This window comes from Geotrypetes seraphini, chromosome 1 (genome assembly GCF_902459505.1).
Source record: "Geotrypetes seraphini chromosome 1, aGeoSer1.1, whole genome shotgun sequence".
Classification (NCBI taxonomy): Eukaryota; Metazoa; Chordata; class Amphibia; order Gymnophiona; family Dermophiidae; genus Geotrypetes; species Geotrypetes seraphini.
Genome location: NC_047084.1, coordinates 512,518,028 through 512,535,114, shown reverse-complemented (window position 1 = coordinate 512,535,114; position 17,087 = coordinate 512,518,028). Strand labels below are relative to the sequence as shown.

General features: G+C 44.8%; 1 protein-coding gene across 1 annotated transcript in view; it reads left to right on the top strand.

The window, feature by feature from the left end:
• LOC117352249 (hippocampus abundant transcript-like protein 1) overlaps positions 1-17,087 on the top strand; it is a 102,445-nt gene that overhangs the window by 10,334 nt on the left and 75,024 nt on the right. The window contains exon 3 of the mRNA XM_033928591.1: positions 16,743-16,805. Coding sequence (XP_033784482.1) covers positions 16,743-16,805 — 63 coding nt within the window. The remainder of the gene's footprint in view (positions 1-16,742; positions 16,806-17,087) is intronic.

Below are 17,087 nucleotides of genomic sequence, written 5' to 3'. Positions count from 1 at the left end.
TGCTCCCAACAGCCGGGATCTCTGATCATGTGCTTTCCTGGCCAAGGACCTCTGTTGCACTACTTTTGGCCCCATCGGGCTGTTCCTCTCCCCTCTCCGCTGCTGGACTTCTTCTGTCGCAGTCAAAGGCCGCCCTCCGCTCAGCTGGTCTCGCCCTGCGCTTCCTGGGCTGCTGCTCCCAGAACTCCGTGTCTGCAGCATTGCTGTCTCCAGACTTGGCGCTACTCCTTTTCCATCGCCTCGCTGCGCCAGTACCTCCTCATGTGCTTCTAAGCCATTGGCTCCCGGCGCTATCCATCTATGCAGCCACCAGGCAGAATTCAGCTGTTAACGGCCAGACGTGGGATTGATGACCAGAAAAAAAACCTAAATAAAAACAATGAATTGGTCAAAAACAAAAGTAATAAACCACACAGGAGAAGAAACAACAAAAAGAAAAAAAAATGAAACAAACAGAAACGGCGGTAGGCACCACAACTCACTGCCTAACCAGCTGCCATCTTGGAAAAAACAAAGTCCTTTGCTCACAGCAACCTCCTTGGTTCTCTCCCCCACCACTATTCTGAATAGTTGCAGAAAAAAACCGTGCTCAGTATATTTTGAGAGAATTTTTATTTGTTTCCCAATGTTCATCGTTTATTCCAGTTTTCCTTAAATAACATTTAAGAAATTTCTTGTCGTCTCTCTGAACAAGAGATTAAAAAAAAAAAAAAAAGCAGACTCATGTATACTCTATAGATTATAAAAGGCTTCTGGATTTGACTGGTAGCATCTATCACACCAGTAGCTCTAATGACTATTAGGGCAAGACCCAGTCTGTTGAAAAGGCTAAGGTTTAATGTAAACCGCTGACCCTGTATAACCTCAAGACACTTGAGAACCATACCAACACACACTGTTGCTTATATTTAGGGGCCTATCACATTCTGTTACTATTGGTGACACAGTTTCTTTAATATAAATTCTTAGATGTGGCAGATGTTTGTGTAATTACAGTGCTTTGCATTATTTAGAATTACTGATGCATTAGACTCTGTACAGAGAGCTTTGCTGCATTTGTGGATTATAAATTCTTAAAATAGACCAGTCATGTTAGTTTTCCCATTTTGAGTGTGTTTCTATTTTCCCTTTTATGTTAAAGGCAGCCTGCAGCTCATGATTATTGTCTGTAACTGTTGTTATTGAAGGGCAGCAGAATATATGTCTTCACCAACCTTTTCCCCCCCATGTGAATTGGTTTCTCCTTGTACTAGCTTTTTACTGAACTGAAGTGGTCCCATGTGGTGATGCTGAAGTGTGAACTTCCACACATGGTTAGAGCATCCTCTGAGACTTTTAAGCTTTGTTTACTACTCTTACCCTGGCTGCCTGTTTGTAGCATTCTTATAGCAAGTGCATATAGTTCAGGCCACGATTTGGACACCACCTCCCTTAATAACTCTTGTTTAACCCACTTTTGTCAATTTTCAGTATTGTCTGTGATGCTTATGTTAGTGTCTTATGTACCTCTGCAAGCCTGAGAGATATTGAAGCAGTATACTGCATGCTTTTCTTGTTTTGTACATCCAGCTAGCTAATCCCATCAGTGTTCCTCTTTGAGATAATTGTATCTCTCACTTTTCCCCAAGACACAAATCTCTAATTAGGTAGAACAGTAAACTTTGTTGTGCACAAATGTTAAGGCAGTTTGGCAAATTGTAAATTTAAATAAATCTCCAATTGAGCAGTGTCTCAAACTTTCTCGAGCCGGGGCATACTAAAGGTAGTGGCCACGTGAGGCACCCAGAAGTGCACGGACGTCGCCATGATGACATCACACACATGCATGACATCATCACATTGATGTCCGCATGTGCAGAGGCCCTCCAGATGGGCCCTGAGACATCAGTGGGGGGTGCAAGCAGGGAAGAGGGCTGGAGAGAAGGAGAGGCACTGGTGCCAGCTGATTGCCTACAGCAGTGTTTCTCAACTACTTCAAGCTAAGTACCCTAAGTCTAACAAATATCAACTGAGCACCACAACCACAGACCTCCCTAGTCCCACCCAAGCTCTGCCCCAGATCCCATCCCCTTTACTAATTGTAATGCAATTTTTTCCATTCATTTTTCATAAACACAGCAGATATAAATTCTCAAAACTGGCACATTCCAATCATTATATTGAAAATAAAATCATTTTACCTATTGGTGATCCTCTGCAAGCTACTGTAATTAGCTTTAAAGGTGAAACCAGGAGGCCGGGGAGGAAACATGCAGGCCTTTGGCGAATCAGGCAGCGCTGGCGCTGTACCGCGAAGGGAAATCAGCTGGCAGGCGCCTCTCTTCCTACTCAGTGTGCCATGGCACACTTGGAATCTCAGGAGGCACACTAGTGTGCCTTGGCACACAGTTTGAGATACACTGGTCTACATCATACAAAATCAAATAGTAGGAACAAGAAAGAGGAAATCGGGAGCACAGTGAGCAAAGAACAACAGGAAATAGCATAGTGAGCTTCAAGAAATGGTGTGAAGGACCCAACACAGGCCATGTTTTAGCAGTATGCTTGCTTCAAGGGTCTGTGATGAAAACATATAAAATATTTGCATTCATGTTTACATGAAAAAATAAAATCATACAGACATGGTTTAAAAGAATGTAATAAACACCAGCTTTTAAAAAGCAGTGGTAGAGGTTTTTACCATGGGCCGGTGAATTCCTATGAGAATCGGAGCATTTACCTTGCCGGCCCATGGTAGAAACCTCTACTGTGGTTTTGTAAAAGGAGCCCTAGAATAGCATATAGCAGAATCAAGAATCTAAAAAAACTCTGAAATTTGAATCAATAAATACATTAAAAATGTGAGTTTGATGTGCACATTGTAGAAAGATTTACGGTCCACTAATCAGTTACATAAACAAATACGTGCCGGTTAGTTTCTAGGGAAGACCATAATATCTCATCCAGATTCAGCTATCTTGCCTATTTATACGACCAGATCAAGGCTAATAAGAAATACTTTTATTATGAAAATAGAAAAATATAATTCACAAGCCAACAACAATATCTAAATACTAGTCATTAAGCCCGTTACATTAACGGGGGTCAGAAGACTTAAGAGGGTGGGTAAATAGTGTGGGCAGACTTGATGGGCTATAGCCCTTATCTGCCGTCATCTTTCTATGTTTCTATGTGCTAGAATATGTCTATCTGTCTTTCTTTCTTTCTGTGTCTCTCCCTGCCCCTGTCTCTTTCTTCGTCTCTCTCCCTCCCACTGTCTGTCTTTCTTTCTGTCTCTCTCTCTCCCTGGCCCCCTTTGTCTGTCTGTGTTTCTTTCTTTCTGTCTCTCTTCCTGCCTGCTGTCTTTCTGTGTGTCTGTTTTTCATTCTCGTGCGCTGCCTGCCTATCTTTCTGTCTCTCTCCATGGCCCCCTTTTGTCTCCCCCCAAAGAAAACCAAGATTGCTCCCTGGCCCCCTTTCCCTTTCCCCCCTCCCCCACTTCCCTGTGCAGCAACAGCAGCATTCCCCCCTTCTCTGTGTAGCAGCAACAGCATTCCCCCTTCGCTGTACAGCAGCATTCCCCCACACTTCCCTGTACAGCAGCAGCATTCCCCCTTTCCCTGTGTAACAGCAGCATTCCCCCCCCACTTCCCTGTGCAGCAGCAGCATACCCCCCTTCCCTGTGCACCCACCCCTTGCCTGCTCCCCCTGTTCCCTTCCTTTACCCTCCCCCCATCCAGCAGCATTCCTTTCCTGCTCCCCCTTTGCATATGACCCACAGAAATCTACTTGCCTCACAGAAAAGCACTGCACCGCGCTGTTGCTGGCCTCGGTGTCTTCTCTACACTGCGGCCAACCCTAGCGGAAACAGGAAGTTGTGAGAGGACGGGCCGCAGTGGAGAGAAGATTGTGAGGCCAGTGGCAGCACAGCGCAGCGCTTTTCAGTTAAACGCTGTGAGCAGGCGAGAAGGAGGAGGAGGAAAAATACATGCTGGCAGGGGGGTTTGGAGGTCAGGGCGCATGCGGCAAGCCGCCGCTCGCAGCTGAAGATTTTATGGTAATGGCTCGGTGTGAGCCGCATGCAGCAGGAGTTGAAAGCAGCGCTGGGAGCTTGTGAGAGATCGTGAGAGCCGGGTGAGAGCTGCTACCCTCAGCTGTTGTATTTTTTATTTTTTTTGTAGTTGAAAGCCGCTGCCGCAATTAGGGTTTGCCGGCCGCCAGCACTCAGCCGCACCGTGAGAGCCGGGTTAGAGCGGCGACCCCCAGCTGTGTATTTTTTTATTTTTTTTAGTTGAAAGCCGCCGCTGCAGCTCCTCTCTCAATCCTGGTGCAGTTCGAGAGAGGAGCCGGTACCATGCAGTGAGAGCCGAGGGTGAGGAAGGCCGCCGCAGATGTGTAACTTTTTTTTAAATTTGAAAGCCGTATGCACAGTGAGAGCCGGGGCCACGCATGCGCACTCTCATGTCCGCGACGGATCAGGAAACACGACTTTTGAGTGCGCATGCGCGGCCTAGCATTTTATTATATTAGATTGTTCACAAAATATGATTACATATATGAAACTCAGTACATAATTATCACAACACACTTGCTAGATAACTAAGTAAAACTAACTCTTACACACTAAACAATTCCTTATAATAACAATCCTTGATTAGCAGCAATCTATTACAGTTATCACCAAAAGTAGCTTTACAAGCCTTATCCTATATCACAATCGGATGCACTTATCTAACCCCAGCTGATAAGATAGTAAGTTCCTTATCTCACCATCCAATTAGTCCGTGGCACAAAATTAGGTGAAATGGAAGACGTTTCTCCTGAGCTTAGCAGATATAGAAATCCTTTGGTTTCAGGAACAAGAGTTCATCAGCTACTGGTGCAGCTATAATTTAGGTTGGCAGCAAGATTTCCTTGATGTGATGGAATTCAGATCTGTTTAAGGTCCGATTAATAATAACAGTTTATATACCGCACTACCATGAAGTTCTATGCGATTCACTCTCTCAGACAGAGTCACACGAGGTAACTGTTCAGGTCTTAATTATTATAAAAGACAGGTGCGTGGAGAACACCTGTGATGAGATGTGAGTTCACCCACAACTTAACACAGACTAATTATAATTAGCACCTTTTCACTTGGATCTCGTCAGATGACTTCCTCGGACCAATCCAGAAACAGAACTTAGATGAATAGCCTTTCTGTGTAAAGTCTCATACAGGCTAGGAGACACAGGCGCCTTTCGATAGATAAGCACAGCATAGGAATATGCCTCCCCCAAGATTCACATGGAAAGATCACATAGGCATAACTGGATGTCCTTGACTAGAATACAATTCTGGTACATATCCAGAATGCATCAGGCAGAAACCTCAAAGATGTGTTCTTTCTCTTCTTGCTAGGTTCAGGCTGGAAAGATTTCTTGCAGACAATGGTTCAGGCTTGATGATGTCAGAGAGGCCTAACCTTCAGGTGCAAATAAGGAAACACCCCTACAACGCATTGTGGTGATGGCAACATGTATATAATTTTTCTACAACATGGGGCCAGGTTTTGACGGAAAAACCACCTGCCTTGGGGGTCAAAGTTATTCTGAAACGCAAACAAAAAATACCATGAAACTATACATGTAGTAAAAAAAAAATAAAAAAAATACAGTATTTCACATGTGATTTTAAAATTGAGCAATATATATAGTTAATATTGAAAAGAAAAATATTATGACTGTTAACACTTGGGATTCTGCTGAGTTTATATAACTAATTAAAAGGATCATATAACATGACTACAAGCATTGAATTATCAATAATATATTAATAAATATAAAACAGAGAATGATTAAGTAGTTTCTTCTGAAAAGTAAGGCAAAACAGTTGTTTAAAATTACAGAAAGTAAATACATCTATCAACCAGATGTCAACTTTTAGTTTTATGTGTACAAAGGGCATTTGATTCCTGACGAGTAGGTTTATTTCCCCCAATCACATGCTGTTGCAGCAGGAATCATACAATTTGTCTTTAGCTCCGCCTCCTTCCTTGATGGACTGTACTATCTTAAGATTTTCCTTCTGCATGCAGACTGGAAGGTGTCTTTCTGATCTGTTCTGAGAAGCTTTTATTATTTTCAGGGTTTTTAAAAATCTGATTTTGAGGTTTGCAGTGCTCAAGAAGTATCCAGTGGCCCTGCAGCAGCTCTACCTGGGAGAGGATGCACAGCCTCTGCCAGCTGTCTGCTTCTGGCAGGGCAACCATAAAGGAACCTATCTAGCTAGCCTGCACTAACGGTTAAGGAGCTTAGGGATCATTCCCTTGGGAGCAAAGCTCACCCTTGATTTATCAGGTGCTTGAGTGCAGGCTTTTGGCCCCGTGATAGTCTGGGAGGGTTTTGATGGATGCTAGCTACGTTTTTCTTCCCCATGTAGCAGCACACAGATCGATGGGAGTCAGGTTTCAGTCTGGTGTTGGTCCAATTGGCAGCCCAAAGATTAAAGGGACTGAGGATCTACTTGTTTGAGGTAAAGGTCTTCTCCCCTATCCAGTTGCAGTGAGAGCTGAAGCAGGCTATAGCACCAGTACAACACAGCACAGTGAGTAAAAGCCATGAAAGCTTATGGGGAATTCAGGAGAGGTGTCTCCAAATTGCAGGTTTGGTGGTTTCTGGGGCTAGATATAGGGTCCCCCACCTCCAAAACCCCCTTCCCTGAATTTTTTGTAACTTGCTTTAGCTTTCCTGGGCCATTTCTTAACACCAAAATGCTGCTATGGTGGCCATCTTGGAGGTCTTGATTTTGTTCAAAAAGTCTTTATCTGACTCAAACACTTCAATTTTAATTAAAATAATTTATTATGGATGCCTCAGACCTTTCTACCCCTGTTTATCATGCCTGGTTGCACTGGATGGTCGGCTGAGGGGTGTCCATGTGCCACATGCCGTGGCACATGTGAGGGGAGGGCAGGGGCTTTGTGTTTAGTTAGCCCCCTCTGGTATCTTTAGGGCTGAGGAATCACAGGGAGCTTGTTTGTCAGAGAAGAAATCTTTTCCGGAGCCCTTGGAGAGCAATTTGGTGAGGCACAAATGAATGGATGTTGGAGAGTCCAAGAGAAAACAAGGTGAGTCCATGAAGGGATCCTCTGGGCTTCCTACGCAGGGCGTTACCCCTGATTTTGTGAGTCTTGTGGAAAACTTATTAAGTTGGGGTCTGTTTGCACCTGTGGCTGTGCTAGAGAATCTGGCCTCCCAGAGTGAATCTTTGTTTTTAGGAGATTTGGCGTCTCAAGCAGAGGCCGCTTGTCAAGAGATGGTGGTGGCCCTTGATCAAGGGGAGAACCTGTCGATATGCTGCCTGTTCAAGCCAACAGCATTGCTGGAGTTAATGGATTCCCTGTGGGAATTAAGGCTGGAAGCTGCACAGACATCGGCTTCACTGTGCTCTCTTATGAGTGGCTCTAAGCTTCAGACTGCATTTTCTCCATCACATCCTGACATTACTTAGTTACAGAGCATTCCTTGCAGGTTGCTAGGACAGTATATTCCCCTATAACTCATCAAAGCTTCCAGCATCCACTACGTAACTTCTCTGAAACGTAATCCTTATTCTTCTACCTATCTTTAAATCCCTCCTCGACTCTACTATGTAACCAACTCCTTAAATTGTAATTTTTCCTGGAAATGTCCAGTCATCTTTTGATGTAATCCGCCTTGAACTGCAAGGTACAGGCAGAATAGAAGTCAGTAATGTAATATAATGTAATATGCAAAAAACAAAAGGAATTGACCCCAAAATATCCACAAAGAAAAAAATCCAGAGAAAACCAAAAAAACTCTGGAGTGACGATGTTCCCAAATGGACTTTATTTGAAAGTATCAAAGTTCCAAAGGTACACTAAAATCATCCACATAAAATAATTCCATCCACATAAAAGTAAATCATCCACATAAGAGCCTTAAAGGACCTAGTCCGCTAGGGATACAGGACCCAACACGGTCCGCGTTTCGACAAAAAGTCATCTTCAGAGGTCTCTGGGGGGTCCTATAAAGGTGAGTACGTGGGAAACAATTGTGTGGTGAGCCGGAAGTGAGACAGTTTATTTATTAGATGTCTGTGTAGAACACTTGTTAAAGGCTTTGCTAAAATCTAAATGCATTACATCTAGCGTACATCCTCTATCCAATTCTCTGGTCACCTAGTCAAAGAAATTGATCAGATTTGTCTGACAAGGCCTACCTCTAGTGAATCCATGTTGCCTCCAGTCCTGTAATCCACAGGATTCCAGAAACTTGACCATTCTCTGTTTTAAAAGCGTTTCCATTAATTTGCTTACCACAAAAGTCAGACTTACCGGCCTGTAATTTCCTACTTATTCCTTATTTCCACTTTTGTGGAGAAGGGACCACATCTGCCCTTCTCCAGTCCTCCAGTACCACTCCTGACTCTAGAGACTCATTGGAAAGGTCATTCAGCAGAGCTACCAGAACTTTCCTAAGTTCCTTCAGCACCCTCGGGGGGGGGGAGGGGGGAGGGTATGCACTTTGTATTATTATCTGTTGGAATGCAAGTGCTGTTTGATGTATTAATTGAGTGTATGTTGAAATATTTTTTATTAAAGTTTCAAGAAAGTGCATGAAAAGCAGTCACAAACATGAACCAAATTCTTTCATATGTGCACAAACCAATCCCCTCCTACCCCACCTCCCCCCATGTCTAGGATTAAAGTCCAACAACAACAACTCAGTTAGCATGTGTTCATCCTCATAAGTTCAGTAATCTACCGTGACCATGAGGAGTAAGGTCCATCCAGAAGTGTTTCCAAATCTGACAAAAGCAACGACCTGGGCCTCGGTCAAGATCCCAACCTGTCTCCGCTCCAAAGAGACGTGGACGATCATCAAGGATCTCCATTGGCTATAGTATGGAGGGTCCTGAGACAGCCAGTTGGCCAATATCGCTTTTTTGCCCATGAGCAACACTAGTCACAAAGGCTGTCATCCCTTTAGGTTTCGGCGTTGTGATAGTATAATATCCGAAGAGTGCTCTTGGCGTGGGAGACCATCGCCTTCCCCAGAGAGATGTAGTATAATGTCCAAGACCATGCCAAAACTGTAGAATGCGGGGACATGTCCAAAGCATATGTCCCAAACAAGCGTGGGCCTGAGCACACTTTGGGCAATTATGGTTAGGAGTAATCCCCATCCGAGCTGCTTGCTCGGGGGAGATGTGAAGTCGCAGTACAATCTTAAATTGTAATTTCCAGTGGAGAACGTTGGAAAACGCCTTCCTGATGTTTTTTAGAACTTGTTGCACTTGTTGGGCAGTCACTGAGCAGCAATGCAGATCTTCTGCCCAGGAGAATGCCAAAATGTCCAAATTAGGCCCTGGTTGACAATCCCGGAGGCTCAGTAGGTGAAATCGAAGGGGTATCATTTGCTGAGTTGAAAGACTGAAAAGTTCCGAAAGTGCTTCGCGGCTGTCCTCTGTTAAATATCTAGCTGATAAAGAATGGACATAATGCCGTACCTGATAATATGCAAAAACATCTGTGGCTGGCAAGTCAAACGTATGACACAGAGTGGCAAAGGAGGCCAATTGTCCATCATCTGAAAACAATTGAAATAAATATTGTAATCTGTTCTCGGCCCATCGTTTAAAAGAAACATGTTATAGTCCAGGCAGAAATGAACAATTGCCCTGAATGGGCAGATACATAGAAATCTCAGAGGAGAGCTTGGCAGATTTACAAAGCCACTGCCATGTCCGCCGAACAGGGGCAAAAATAGGGTAATGTGCCACCACTGGGTGGAGAGTCGGGTCCGAGACATGCAACAAATAATTAATGTGATAAGGAGCCAACAATGATAATTCTAGTGAAGTGGCTGTGAAATAAGAAGTACCTCTAAACCAATCATTAATGTCTCATCTGGCATGCCAAGGCATACCAGTGAATATTCAGCAATCCATATCCACCCCTCTCCCTAGGCAGACACATTCGAGGAAGTGTCACACGCGGACGTTTGTTCCCCCCCCCCATAAAAAAACATTGTAAGCCCCTGGTAAGTTGAATATTGTGGGTATGTGATAGTAGCAAGGGGAGTACCTGAAATAGATACAACCATTTGGGGAAAAGTACCATGTTGTATAATGCGATACATCCCATCACTGAGAAGGGAAATGTCGACCAAATTTGTAGCCTTTGTAAAGCATCATGCAACAATGGAGAAGATATTGCTTTTATAAAGAGACATAATATCTCTAGGAATCCAAACCCCCAAATATTTAATGGAAGCAAAAGCCCAAGAAAAAGGAAATTCTCCCTCCCAGGACTGCTGCAATGCAGTCGGGCTAGCCAAGGCTATAGATTTTCGATAATTAAGGGAAAATCCCAAATAGAATCGGAATTTGTCTAGGGATTGTAGTAAATGGGGAATAGAATGATTAGGACGAGTTAAAGTGAATAATAAATCATCTGCAAAGGCTAAAACTTTAATGGAATGTTCAGCAAAGTCCACCCCAATTATATCCCTATCCTGAGACACTGTTCTAGGAAAGGGTTCCAAATAAATCAAAAAAAGTAGTTGGGACAGGGGACAGCCCTGCCTAGTGCCCCTTTCTATCAAAATGGGATCGGTGATTACATCATTAACCATGAGACGTGCCATTGGAGACATATACAATGTCCGCAGTACTTGCGAATCCCAGCCAGTAATTCCCATATAATCAAGCACCTCAAATAGGTATGTCCAATTCACTTGATCAAAAGCTTGTGCTGCATCTAAACTGTGCAACAACATAGGTATATTTCGAGATTGTGTATGTGCCAATGTTAATATCGCCTTATGGACATTATGTACTGCCTGTCTACCTCTCAAAGCCCACTTGATCCGGTGTGATAAGGTTGGGAAGGAAGAGGGCAAGTCGAACAGCTAGTATTTTGGACAGGATTTTAATGTCTACATTTAAGAGGGAGATGGGTCGGTACCCTGTTTCCCCGAATATATGACACTGTCTTATATTTTTAAAAACTCCAAAATATGCACAAGGTCTTATTTTCAGGGGGATGTCTTATTTTTCCATGAAGAAGAATACAGTACACATTTATTGCTGAAAAAAAGACATTTATTACCTGTATATGGTACAGGTCATCACAAACCAGAAAAGCTGTATCACAAACCAGAAAAAACTGTATCACAAACCAGAAAAACATTTAAGGCCCTGATTCTCCAAAAGTGCGTCCCGATTTTAGGCAGCTGTAGACGTTCTACAGCTGTCTAATCAGCCAATCGGGATGCACGTTTTAAAAAAAAAAATGCTCCCCAGGCAGGCCGCCCGGGAGAGGCGTCCTATACTAAATGCCGATTCTGTAACCGGCGTCTTTAGAGAATCGGGTTAAATTAGACGCAGCCGCTATACATATGGCAGCAAGGGATCTCCCTGCTGCAATATGTATAGCGGCCGCGGTTGTTGCGGCCGCCTGTCCCATCACCGACAGGAGAATGCCTAACTCCTCCTGTCGGAACCCCGAGCTCCCTCCCCCCCAAACTCGTAATCGCCGACAGGAGGATGCCCAACTCCTCCTGTCGGAACCCCGGACCCCCCTCCCCCCCCAAACTCGTAATCGCCGACAGGAGGATGCCCAACTCCTCCTGTCGGAACCCCGGAACCCCCTCCCCCCAAATTCGTAATCGCCGACAGGAGGATGCCCAACTCCTCCTGTCGGAACCCTGGACCCTCCCCCAAACTCGTAATCGCCGACAGGAGGATGCCCAACTCCTCCTGCCGGAAAGCCCAACGACCCCCCGCCCCAACTAATCTCCCTCCCCCAACTAACCTTTCAATGTTGGTCAGCTGGACGGGTCTTGCTGCCATCCAGCCGACGGGTCTGCCTCGTGGAAATGAGACGGCACGCCCCTTCCCGGCCCATCCCCGCTAAATCTAAGGCCTGATTGGCCCAGGCTAGGCACCTTGGCCAATCAGGCCTTAGGATTAGTGGGGATGGGCGGACCCGCTATGCCTAAGGCCTGATTGGTCCAGGCTTCTACAGCCTGGGCCAATCAAGCCTTAGATTTAGCGGGGATGGGCCGGGTAGGGGCGTGCCGTCTCATTTCCACGAGGCAGACCCGTCGGCTGGACGGCAGCAAGACCCGTCCAGCTGACCAACATTGAAAGGTTAGTTTGGGGAGGGAGATTAGTTGAGGCGGGGGGTTATTGGGCTTTCCGGCAGGAGGAGTTGGGCATCCTCCTGTCGGCGATTACGAGTTTGGAGGGGAGGGGGTTCCGGGGTTCCGACAGGAGGAGTTGGGCATCCTCCTGTCGGCGATTACGAGTTTGGGGGGAGGGGGTCCGGGGTTCCGACAGGAGGAGTTGGGCATCCTCCTGTTGGCGATTACGAGTTTGGGGGGGAGAGGGGGGTCCGGGGTTCCGACAGGAGGAGTTGGGCATCCTCCTGTCGGCGATTACGAGTTTGGGGGGGAGGGGGCTCGGGGTTCCGACATGAGGAGTTAGGCATTCTCCTGTCGGTGATGGGACAGGCGGCCGCAACAACCGCGGCCGCTATACATATTGCAGCAGGGAGATCCCTTGCTGCCATAAGTATAGCGGCCGCGTCTAATTTAACCCGATTCTCTAAAGACGCCGGTTACAGAATCGGCGTTTAGTATAGGACGCCTCTCCCGGGCGGCCTGCCTGGGGAGCATTTTTTTAATTAAAAACGTGCATCCCGATTGGCTGATTAGACAGCTGTAGGACGTCTACAGCTGCCTAAAATCGGGACGCACTTTTGGAGAATCAGGGCCTCGGTGTACAGAAGCTGTTCCTGGGCTTGTTTTCCTGGACAGCGGAAGCAGGAAGTTGTGTGACCACGCATACGGTACTGTACCAGTACTCTGGATCGCAAAGACATGCTTGCCAAATAGTGCCTTATTTTCGGGGGGGAGGGGGCCTTATATTTCCCAGGTGGGGAAAAAAAGGGGGGTGTCTTACTAAAGGAGGAGGTCCTATAATGGGGGAAACACGGTAGGACTCGGGGGCGACCCCTCTCCTTCCCCGGCTTTAAAATCAAAGTAATCAGGGCTTCGTTGGCACCTACCGGGAACCTCTCGCCATCTATGGCCTGAGTATAATACTTGAAAGAGGGATCAGTCTGAATAGATAACAGCTTATAGAATTCGGCTGTAAAGCCATCTGGTCCCAGAGCAGAGTAATTTTGCTGAATCCGGATTGCCCGCTGCAATTCTTTGGCAGTAATAGGTTCGTTTAAAGATTCCACATCCCGATCCCACAGTTTAGGGAGGCCTGAATCTTCCAAATAATCCCGAATAAGAGGTTGATCCCCCGAGTCCCGCTGACCATAAATTCCTTGAAAATAATCACGGAAAATCTGTGCTATCTGAGCAGTAGTATGCTGTATCTGGCCTCTACCGTCTCTAAGACCTGACACAAAGCGCTGTCCCCTTGCCTGTTTGGTTAAACGTGCTAATAATTTTCCTGAGCGATTCCCATAATGATGGTATTGGAACCTCTGATAAAACAGCATCTTGAATGTCCTCTCATGTATATACGAATTCAGAGCAGTCTCCACTGAAATTAAATGCTCCTTATTAGTTCTCGAGAGTTGTTGAGTGTACTGTCTTTTAGCTTCCGCTAACTCCCGTTCTAGGCGAACTATTCCCTTGGACAAGCATCTATTTTGGGCTATAATATACGCTATACAATCCCCTCTAAGGACCACCTTGGCCGTACTCCGGAACAAAGCAGGATCATGACGGTGATGACCATTGAACTCTAAAAACTCTTCCCATTTAGTTGTCAAGTATGTTTTAAAATGATCATCCAAAAACGGTGTGTAGTAGACGCCATGGATCTGCCATATCCAGTGTAGCACAAAGATAGGGAATACCACGTGTCTGCATTCCCTCCCCCCCTATGGCCTGCCCCGGGGGGGGGGGGTGCAGACACATGGTATTCCCTATCTTTGTGCTCACTGGATATGGTAGATCCATGGCATCTACTACACACTACAGAAGGGACTATACACATAGATCACGTGCCCATGGAACTCTTTCTAGAATAGAAACATTGGGTCGGACACCCGCACTAACAACAAGGCTGTAATGCGTTCAAAAAAGGAGTGGTCATAAATATTGGGAGCATACATTTTGAAAATATAAAATGAGTATGTACCCACCGTCAATTTAAGCAACAAATATCTTCCCTGTGGGTCACTGTCAACAACTTGGGCTGTATAGGGCAAAGATTTACGAATTAATATCGCTACCCCCGCTTGTTTCTGGGGGAAAGAAGCTGCATAAACTGCTCCCACCCAGGATCTCTTCAATTTAGAATGTTCCAAAGCAGTCGAACGGGTCTCTTGCATGCAAACTATATCAGCCTTATGACGTTTCAACTGATTTAGAATTTTCGTTCTTTTGATAGGGGAAGTAATACCTGAAACATTCCAAGATATAATTCTCAAAGTAGTAGTCATCCTAATGAGAGTGGGGAAAGACATGATAAACAACAACAACAAATTGTAAGAATGTCAAGCCATCCCGGGTTCCCAGCCTAACCCACGACAAGCAAAAATAGAATCGGGGCTAGCCAAAGTGTAAGTGATCTGGCCAGTGGTAAAGTGGATCCAAGGGTCCCGTCAATAAGGGAAGGTGGGGCCCTGTCCACAATCTCAGCCCCTAATAGTATATGTATAGACACCCAAACATTTCTATCCGGACCCAATAGCCCATTTATCCAGAGGATGTTCACATGCCACCGTAATATCCAGGAACCTAATCCCAACCCCCACTCCCTTCCTCCCTCTTCCCCAACCCTCATTCCCAGTCTATCACAGCTATAGACCCACACCAAGGTGGTTCTAAAGGTGCGAAGGATCACAAGGAGTTGCCGCCCTGAGTCCCCGCTATTTCCAGTAAAAAAACATCCATAAGTCTACTAACTCATTAATCTTTACAGTGCGCACTATCTAAACTGCCTAAACAAGAATAGAATAAGTACAGTATTGTTACCATCATGACTAAATATAACTAGCATAGCCCAAAGCCATTAATACATGCAGCAGAGAAATCTGGGTTGCTGTTGTCCCCTCAGAATGAGGGAACCATGAAGCTGCATTTCAACTGATGCTGCGATTAAGTAACAGCAAGAAATAGCAACAGGCTATGTTATCAAGCTCAATCAATTGGAGTCCTGGGCGTCGAGTACATGAGTGTTCAAGTAATTAGTTACTTCCAACGAAGAGTCAAAAGTATGCCAATGGCCCTGATGATGTATATGCAAAATGGCAGGATAAATAAACATAAACCACAGCTTTTTTTCCACCAAGGTGGAGCAAAGTAGGTAAAACAATTATCTTTTCTCGGTCAACGCCATAGAATAATCCTGAAAAATTTGCACTTCTGATTCTTCTTATTTCAAAGAGTCCCGTAGTTGCTTGTATTTCCAAAGAATTTCAACTTTTATGGTTATAATTGAGAAGTTTGGCAATGACCATCCTCGGGCACGCCTCTCGTGTCTGCTCCCTGCCCAAACGATGCGCCCGTTCCAGACATATGGGGCCCAGTCCTTCCCGCATGGGAAAGGTCTCCGCAAGCCACGTTTCCATGGCCTATAAAAGCACCGACCCTGACACCGTCTCCGGGATACCCAGAAAGCGAAGATTGGACCTGCTGGAACGATTTTCCAGGTCTTCAATCCGAACAGCTTGGGCCTGAGTAAGATCCCACAGGGCCTGGAGGGTTTATCTTGGGCCCCCTGATTATCATCCAGCTTGGAGACACGAGATTTTAACTCTGTAGTGCAGCGATTGGTGTCAGCTATCATGTTTTCCAGCCTTGAAAGTTGTTTGGACAGGCGGTCAATACCAGGCTGTAGCGCTAGCGGGGTTAAAAATGTGTCTATGCGCTGTGTATATAAGAAAATACTTGCCAGAGAGCTCTTGCGCGATTCAGGCAATTTCAGCGTGATTGGCAACTCGGGGCCCGGGAGCTCAGGCAGCACATGTCTGCCTCAGCCTACTGCATCACGTGATCATTAATTGATTGTATATCCTTTGCTCTTAGTACTTGATTTGAAAATTAATAAAGAATTATATATGTAAAAAAAATCAAATATTGAATCATTATGTTATGGTTGTGTCTAATTTGAAGCTGCAGGCTGAGAGTCCTTTCCCTTAGAAGAGGAGGATCACCCTGGAAATTGTCCTCCTGTCCTATGGTTGAGCAGCCCTTGGTCAGTTCCTACAGAGCAGAACAGAAGTTTGTTGGAGAGATTCCCTGTACCCCTTCTTATGTTTCCTATTATAGTAGTTCTTAACTGATTTGGTACAAACTGAAGGGGCATGGAAGCAAAGTTGAAAGATGTGTGACTTCCTTTCTTCAATCAACTTGCGGGTTCAGGGGCATAACCCTAGCGTTCATGACTACTACACACATTAAAAAAAAAGAAGTTTATTGAGGTAAGAACCTAATCTTTCTTTGGAACCTAATCTTTCTTTGTAATCAGCTACTCCAGTGTCAGCTAAACCTTTTCGTTTTCATCACATTGTTTGCAGTGTTCTGTGGATTTTTGTTTTGTAGGTCTGATTAGTTTGGGAAATTCTGTCAGGTTTTTCTTGGTCTTCAGATCTTATTGAATTTTTGAAGTTGACCTTTTGGTGTTCTTTCACAAATTAAAAAGACAAAGCTAGAAAGAAATCATGCAGAATGTACTCAGTATCTTATAGAAAAATTTTAAAAAATGTTTGTTTTTTTCTCTAGGTTTTACACGAAACATTTTTTTCTCACACATTTCTTATGAATGGACTTATACAGGGTGTTAAGGTAAGAGGAAACACCTTTTTATAGATTCATTGCAGTACTGTAATAGTTGAAATGGCTTACATTCTGTGATACTGTCTTTCATCAGTGGGGGCCACTGGTAGTCTCTCCATTGATCTTAAGTGTGGTTTCTGACTTTCCCCACCTTTAATTCAGACTTGCTGCTGACATATCTTTATAACAGTTATTCTTTTTAATGTCTGTACTACAGAGCTCTTGGTGAGTTTGAGTTATGCACTGCTGAAGAATTCAATCTGTTCTGATAAAACAGAGAGCATTATGCAG